The 8,244-nt window shown below is 39.3% G+C and overlaps 1 protein-coding gene and 1 pseudogene across 1 annotated transcript; both read left to right on the forward strand.

Moving 5' to 3' along the window:
- Positions 1–388: 388 nt before the first annotated feature.
- On the forward strand, positions 389–488 carry LOC127077472 (uncharacterized; annotated as a pseudogene).
- A 6,247-nt stretch (positions 489–6,735) lies between these two features.
- LOC127137000 (uncharacterized) lies at positions 6,736–7,380 on the forward strand. Its single transcript, XM_051063500.1, has one exon. It carries the CDS (start codon positions 6,736–6,738, stop codon positions 7,378–7,380), a length of 645 nt encoding a protein of 214 aa, XP_050919457.1.
- The last annotated feature ends 864 nt before the right edge of the window (positions 7,381–8,244 follow it).

Consider the following 8,244-nt stretch of genomic DNA (forward strand, 5'->3'; position numbering starts at 1 on the left):
CACTTGCTCTGCTTGGATTCCAGTCAAAAGTTGACAGTCCGTAGGAGTGTGGCCTTGGATTCCACAGACCTCGCAATTCTGAGTTATAGCAACCACGGCGGCTGGAGGTGATACATTTAAACTTTCAATTTTTTGGACCAAAGCATCCACTTTTGCATTAACGTGATCAAGGTTACTTATCTCGTACATGCCAGTTTTCGTTTGAGGTTTTTCCACCGTTGTTCGTTCGGTTCCCCACTGATAGTGGTTTTGGGCCATGCTCTCGATAAGCTGGTAAGCATCAGCATAAGGTTTGTTCATTAGTGCACCACCTGCAGCGGCGTCTATTGTTAACCTTGTGTTGTATAAGAGACCATTATAAAATGTGTGAATTACTAACCAGTCTTCCAAACCATGGTGTGGGAAAAGTCTCATCATGTCTTTGTATCTTTCCCATGCTTCGAAAAGAGACTCGTTGTCTTTCTGTTTAAATCCGTTTATCTGGGCTCTTAACATAGCTGTTTTGCTTGGCGGAAAGTATCGGGCAAGAAAAACTTTCTTCAACTCGTTCCAGGTGGTTACTGAGTTGGAAGGGAGAGATTGAAGCCATCTTCTAGCGCTATCTCTTAATGAGAAAGGAAAAAGACGAAGTCGAATTGCCTCTGAAGTGACACCATTAGCTTTAACGGTATCAGCGTATTGGACAAATACGGATAAATGAAGGTTTGGATCCTCGGTAGGATTTCCAGAGAATTGGTTCTGTTGCACAGCCTGCAACAGCGAAGGTTTTAGTTCGAAGTTGTTTGCTTCGATTGCGGGTGGAGCAATACTTGAATGCGGCTCGTCTTGCGATGGAGTGGCGTAATCTCTAAGAGCACGAACTGGTTCTGCCATCTCGGTTAAAGAAGGAAGATCTTTGAGATCAGGAAAGTCTATAGGAGGGAGATTGTTTGCAGCACGATATTCCCGAATTCGTCGTAAGACTCGGAGATATAGCTCGATATCGTTGATTCGTAAATAGAGCGGTTCGCCTTGTGAGCGAGTGCGTGGCATACAAATCAACGAAAGAAAGAATAGAAGAAAGAGAAACCTTAGTCTCTACAGCGTAACGGAAGAGTTACGATATCGATTAAATAAAAGTCCCCGGCAACGGCGCCAAAAACTTGATCGCTCGACTGTGTGAGTCGAGAATGGGATACAAACTGCAAGTGCACAGTTCTATCGCGTAGTTTTAAAAGATATCGATCCCACAGGGACTTATGAATCGATATACCGTTATCTAAGGTTACTACGTAAATCTAAGGTGAGAAATGTTTGATTGTTTGGGGGAAAAACTAAGAGCTAAACTAAGATCTAAATTAAATATTAATAAAACGGATATCGGTATGTAGTTCGTCAAAACTAGGGAATCAAGTCTTTGTCGGTTTCTTGGTTTTAAAATAAATCGTTTCAGTTAACTTTATTGGTTAAAGGTTTTATCTCAAACTCTCGCTCTGTTGAATAAACCATGATTTTATATTAATGTAGCTGTCACTTATAATTAAGTCAAAAACCATATTTTGAAAGCAATAAAGTTGCAGAAACTCTTTTTAAGAAAACACTGACCGTTTTAAACACCCTTATCTCAAACTCTCGCCCTGTTGACTTAGGTTATACAATTAAATCCAAATGCTTAACTCTCGTCCTCACATTCAATCTTTAAAAATACTTTTTGGAAAAGGTCAGAATTTAATTAACTCTAAAACTTGCTCTCGCCCTGATCTAGAATTAATGCCTAACTTACACTGTCCAGTTAAAACCTCAAACTCTCGCTCTATTGATTTTAACTTCTTTATGTCCTTTACTTTTTGTAAAAAATCTTGTTATTAAACCTGTAAGTTGAGACCGTAAAAAGATTGATTTTAATTTTAAGTTTAAATAGACCGACTCAGTCTTGATCCCTTATTCTGCTTACTTTACATACCGATACCTAGGCGAATTAGCCAGACATGCTAAATAAACAAGAATACATATCATGCATAAACAGACTCATTCCAGGCAGATAATATAGATAAATAATAAAACAAAACATTAAATAATGATTAAAGAACCTGAATGCGTAATACAATAGTCTTGAACACTCCACCACAAGCCGGTAGGATTTGTTCTTGGATTCTTCGATTAAACAATAAATTAAACCAAGGAAATAAAACTAGAATCTAACGTAAGGTTAGATCCGATAAAAAGTTGCACAATAGTTTCCGGTGTAGAAACTATTATGCGAAAAATATCTAAATGCTAAAAAGGGAAAGGTAAATTGCAAGGGAAAAAGAATGTAGAACTTGCAAAAGAAATAAATAAACAATGTTAAGTTGCTGGAAAAGAAAAATAAGCAAAAGGCGTAAAAAGAAAATTGGCAAAGCTTCGGCAATGTGAGCGTGGAAAAACCGAGAAATCCAGGAACCCTCTTAGGTTTTTGATGTAGCTATTTATATTGGTGCTGGCAACTGCTTTTCCTTTCCCAACGTATTCAATGTGGCTAAATGCACGGCGTGGATATAGGACACCAACTCCTCAACGTCTCTTCAAGTCTTCTGAGGGCGTTACTTGCGCCAAAAAGGTAGTGGAACGGTGTGACGCTCGTCACACCATGTGTGACGTCCGTCACAAGGTTGTTTTGCGTGACGCTCGTCACACACCCTGTGACGCCCGTCACAGGCACAACATTGGTGACTTGTGCGCTTTGGGCTGGGCTTTGGCATTTGGTTCCTTTTCTCTCCTTTTTGCACCTCCTTTTCTTCCATTTTCACTTGTTCTTCAAAGTAGACTACCTGAGACAAATAGGAAGAAAATACCACGTAATATCTCATAAAATGCAGTAAACCGAAATAAATAGTCATAGAATTTAATGGAATTAAGTCCTAAAATATGATATAATTTCGTGTTATCAAGTCTTTAGAGCTATTGATTTCTTTTCACTCTCCTTTGCTTTGTCTTTCTTATCTTTCTTTTCATGTTGTTCCAAGCTTAAGAGAACTTGTTCGTGCTCTTGTAGTTTACCGAACAATGTTTTCAAGTCCAATATGGTAAGATCATTTGCCTCTTTGATGGCGGTCACTTTCGGCTGCCATTCCCTGTTAAGACATCTTAAGATCTTATTAGTAGCAACATCATTGGAAATGGGTTTGCCTAGTGAATGTAATCGATTGATTAGATGAGTGAATCTCTTTTGCATGTCGGCAATGGTTTCCCCTTGCTCCATGAAAAAGAGATCAAACTCTTGTGTTAGTGTATTGATTCTAGCCAATTTAACATCGTTCGTCCCCTCATGGGCAATTTGAAGTGAATCCCACATGGCCTTAGCAGTAGGACAATGGGATACACGATAGTATTTGTCTACCCCTAATGAGGAGATTAAGATGTTTTTGGCTTTCCAATCATAGTTGTATTTCTTTTCATCATCATCGGTCCATTGTGCTTCAGGCTTAGGCACTATTTCATTATTCTCATTGGTCATGGTTATTTCAATTGGACCATTGAGAATAACATTCCATATTTTTTTATCTATGGAATTTATGTGCACCCACATACAGTCTTTCCAATAACTATAATTTTCACCATTGAAAACGGGAGCTCTATTGTAAGCCCCTTTAGGTTCGTTAGCCATTTTCTATCAACGTTGTATTTTGAAGCATGGAGTGAACCGGAGCTCCTGATACCACTTGTTAGACTATGGCACGGATCTAGAAGGGGGGTGTTGAATAGATCCCAATTAAAAACTCGAGTCGGCGCTACCAATTTAGAAGAAAAGTTGGTTTTAAAAATGTTTTAGGTGCGGAAGCGACCGAGGAAAATTTAGTCTAAAACGAACCGTTATTGGAAAACCGGATATGCGTTAAGCTAATGGATAATAGATGAATTGGAATACAAGTCACTACAATTATTTGCTCAATCAATGAAATAATTCACTTACTAGCAAGCCTAGTTCCAATGATACAAAATGCCCAATCAAACAGAATGTAAACTTAAGACAGCTTTGGCTTAAGCAAATTTACAAACACTTGGTGTGCATAAACACCCCAAGTGATACTTGAGTTGAGTAAGTAGATCAATTTGTCCTAGTACAATGTATTATTGTACTTAGTATTCAAACAGCAGTTTTAATCACTTACTCAACTTATATCAGCGTTTGGTAAAAATTGCTTAAACTAAAATCACTTAAATTTTAAGCTGAAAAACAGATTATGCAGAAAATTAAAGAAGACGCAGATTTGATGAGGCAGTTCCCCCGCCGTCCTCGCTTCGGGGTACGTCTGCCCTCAATTCTAAAAATAGAATTGAGATGATTAATTAGATATCACCTGTGAGATTTAATCGTTTTTACAAGGATTTCAAAGTATGTAAACAACAGAACTTCCAATGTGTTGAATGATACTTCTTATCCTTGCTCCTTGATTCAAGATGAATCAAGACCTTTGATTGTTGATGCTGGACCTTCGTTTCCTGCCACTCGTTGAGGAACCTTCCGTTCTTCAACCCCTTGGCCCGGCTGATCACGAACACGAACGAATCAAACCCGAATCCTTCACTACACAAACACCGAATCCGCTACTAGACTGATGAAGACGTTCTCTTATCAGTCACCTTCGCTCAGCTGAATGTTAATGAAGCAATTCGTCCAAAAACCCCCAAACACAAACCGGTATTGGAGGATAAAACCCTAATGGTTTTATTCAAGAAAGAACCTGCCAAGACTTCAACTCGAACCCGATTCTTCAATCGTAGCTACGAACCTTATCACCTTCAATCTATCACGAATCACATCAAACGTTATTGTGTGCAGTTGATGTATTGTGAACTGTTGAGGATGAAGATGATGAATCTTTGACACCTTTTTCACTCTTTCTTGTTTCCTTGAACACTTGCAAACAAATTAACAAATGTTGGTTAATAGAAGTGTTTTGACTTCTATATATATAGTAACAGACAAAATCAAACAAACATAACAGTATTTCAAATATTTGAAATAACTTAGAAAACTGAGTTGGCGCGCGAACGGTCGACCATAGGTCGGCGTGCGCTGACCCGTGGGGCATGCGCCGACCCTTATGGTCGACTCAAACATTTCATGCGCTGACCCGTGGATAGCATCACTATGCCATGCGCTGACGTGTGGTCGACTCAAGGGGTTTATGCGCCGACCCGTGAGCTATGCGCCGACCCTATGGTCGACGCAAGCAGTTTTGCGCTGACCATTCTCCAGTTTGGGTTGAGCTTTGCGCTGACCCGTGAGCTTTGAGCTGACCCCTATGGTCGACTCAAAGCTTTCAAATCTGCAAAAAAATGTGATTTGTGATTTTCATGCATTTAGTCATGATCACACTTTGTCTACATGTTTTTTTGATGATTATAGTAGATTTAGAGGAGCGTAGAAAAGGATATGGTGGGTAATGTGTTGCATTTGTTTGTAGACGTGCATGATGGTCTTTTGTCATCATCGAAACTTGATATCGTATGTTGTATGACACTTTGTCTTTACACGAATGTTAGGACACTGCTGTAGAGCTCAATGTTCAAACATTCATTTTCCATATTAACATACATTAATTACTAGAATTAGGTCATTTCTCTTATAGAAGAAAAAGATTGATTGGGTATCGACCTTCTTTATCCCGATTATTTGGACACTGCTGTAGAGCTCTCTGTCTGATTAATCGTCTTCCGTTAATGAACTTTGACCTAATTTTCCACATATTTTCATAAACAAACTTTTGGATGAAAAAAGAGTGATTAGGCTTAGGCCTCTTCCTTTTTGAGCATCTAAGTACTGCAATAGAGCTCCCTGCTTGGATGCTTGTCTCCGCTTAAAATCAACTCAAACTCATCAAATTTGTTTTCCGCCCTTGTGCGACTCCGAGAAACATTTTCAGAAAAGAGTATGCGACATCTATTTTGATGCGAAACAAACAAAGACTTTAGCCTCCAAGAGTGAGCAGCAAGTAAAGGTTTAATCGCTCAAATATGATCCAAGCATCACTCTCTTTAAAAGCAATCCACCAAGTAGTTCTCTTTAGACAGAACTATGTTTGCCTTGAGTTCTTCATAGCACCTGAAGATACGTAGGAGCAGGATTACAAAATCTTGTCAGGCACATTAATATTAAAACACCCATAAGTCTTTCCTTTCTTTCTTTCTCTTTCCTTACCCGATAAGTAGAATATCGCAAATGATATCACGCTAACACTCTAACATGAAACTAACTAAATGGGTCTCATCGAGTATGATGGATGTGAGGGGTGCTAATACATTCCCCTTGCATAACCGACTCCCGAACCCGATTTGGTTGCGACGACCATTTCTTTTTGTTTTTCGTGGGTTTTATCGATATTTCCCCTTTCCTCCTTTGGAATAAATAAAGTTCGGTGACGACTCTGTTTTGTTTATATTTCGAGCGTTCCTTACGCTCAGGTATTTTTCGCGCCGCGATAGGAAGAATTGGTTGCATTGAAATAAGTGGTGAAAGAAAAAGTCACTGAACCAAAGCCGATCATTAAGCTTCCCTTTCCCACCCGAAACAAGAAAACGGGGCAACATGAGAAAAACTATGAGAAATTCCTAGAGTTGTTCAAGAAGCTAGAAATCAACATTCCGCTTTTGGAAGCACTTGAACAAATGCCTACCTATGCCAAGTTCATGAAGGACATCATATCTAATAGGCGTACCATTGGCACCAACCCGATTATTCTAACCAAAACTTGCAGTGCTATTTTGTAGGGTATGAAGATTCCGACGAAGAAGAAAGATCGAGGAGTTGTCACTATTCCTTGCATCATCGGAGATAGGTCATTCAAAAAAGCTCTTATTGATCTAGGAGCCAGTGTGAGTCTCATGTCGTTATCCATTTACAAGAAACTGGGTATATGGGTTATGCAAGATACCGGGATGACACTCCAATTCGCCGATCATTCGGTTAAGAAACCTTATGGTATATTTGAAGATGTTCTAGTGAAAATTGACAAGTTTGTATTTCCGGTGGATTTCGTGATTCTAGAAATGCCTGAGGATGAAGAGATTTCTCTCATTCTTGGGAGACCTTTTTTAGAGACTGGAAGATGCTTGATCAACATAGAGGAAGGTACTATGATTTTGAAGGTTTATGATGAGGAATTAAAAATTGATGTTAAAAACACCATGAAATACAAATATGATATTGGCACCAGTCATACAATAGAGGTTCTGGATCAAGTGACTACTTATGATAGTCCTTTGAATGCACCGCAGTTACCTTTGGAAAGAGTGTTGAGTTTGTCCATTTTTGACGATGATAAAGAAGTGGGCAACGGGGAATCCAAAGTGTTGGCCATGATGGACGCACAACCCCCTTGGAAAGGATCTCGACCATACCGGTGGGAAGATTTATGATTAGCTAAATCATGTGAGGAGAATAAAGAGTCCAAGAAGGGGACGGAGTTGAAACAACCTCCCGAGAATATCAAATATGTCTTTCTCGATTTTGAAGGTAAATGCTTGACTATAATAAATTCGAGCCTCAAGAGTATCCAAGAAGAAAAGCTCATCCAAGTCCTAAAAAAATACAAGAATGCTATCGGATGGGCAATTGAGGACTTGAAAGGTATTATCCCTACAGTGTGCATTCATAAAATTCTCATGGAAGACGATCACAAACCGGTGGTCCAGCCCCAAAGAAGACTTAACCCAACAATGAAAGAAGTGGTTCGGAAAGAAGTGGTGAAATTGTTAGACGCGGGTCTTATCTACCCTATATCTGACAGCCCATGGGCGAGTCTGGTACATGTGGTCCCCAAAAAGGGAGGGACCACCGTCATAAGAAACGAGAAGAATGTGTTAATCCCTACAAGGACAATTACAGGTTGGTGCGTGTGTATTAACTACATGAGGTTAAACATCATGACCAGGAAAGACCATTTCCCCTTGCCATTCATTAATCAAATGTTGGAAAGGCTAGCTGGTCATGACTACTACTGTTTTCTAGATGGATAATCCAGGTATAATCAGATTGTTGTTGCTCCAGAAGACCAAGAGAAGACAACATTCACATGCCCTTATGGTTTGTTTGGATACAGAAGAATGCCATTCGGGCTGTGTAATGCTCCGGCCACCTTCCAACATTGCATGACTTCTATCTTTGCTGACATGCTTGAAAAGCATACGGAAGTTTTCATAGATGACTTTTCGGTCTTTGGATCTTTGTTTGATAACTGTTTCACTAACCTTTCTCTTATTTTAGACATATGCCAGAAAACA

This window comes from Lathyrus oleraceus, chromosome 4 (genome assembly GCF_024323335.1).
Source record: "Lathyrus oleraceus cultivar Zhongwan6 chromosome 4, CAAS_Psat_ZW6_1.0, whole genome shotgun sequence".
Lineage (NCBI taxonomy): Eukaryota > Viridiplantae > Streptophyta > Magnoliopsida > Fabales > Fabaceae > Lathyrus > Lathyrus oleraceus.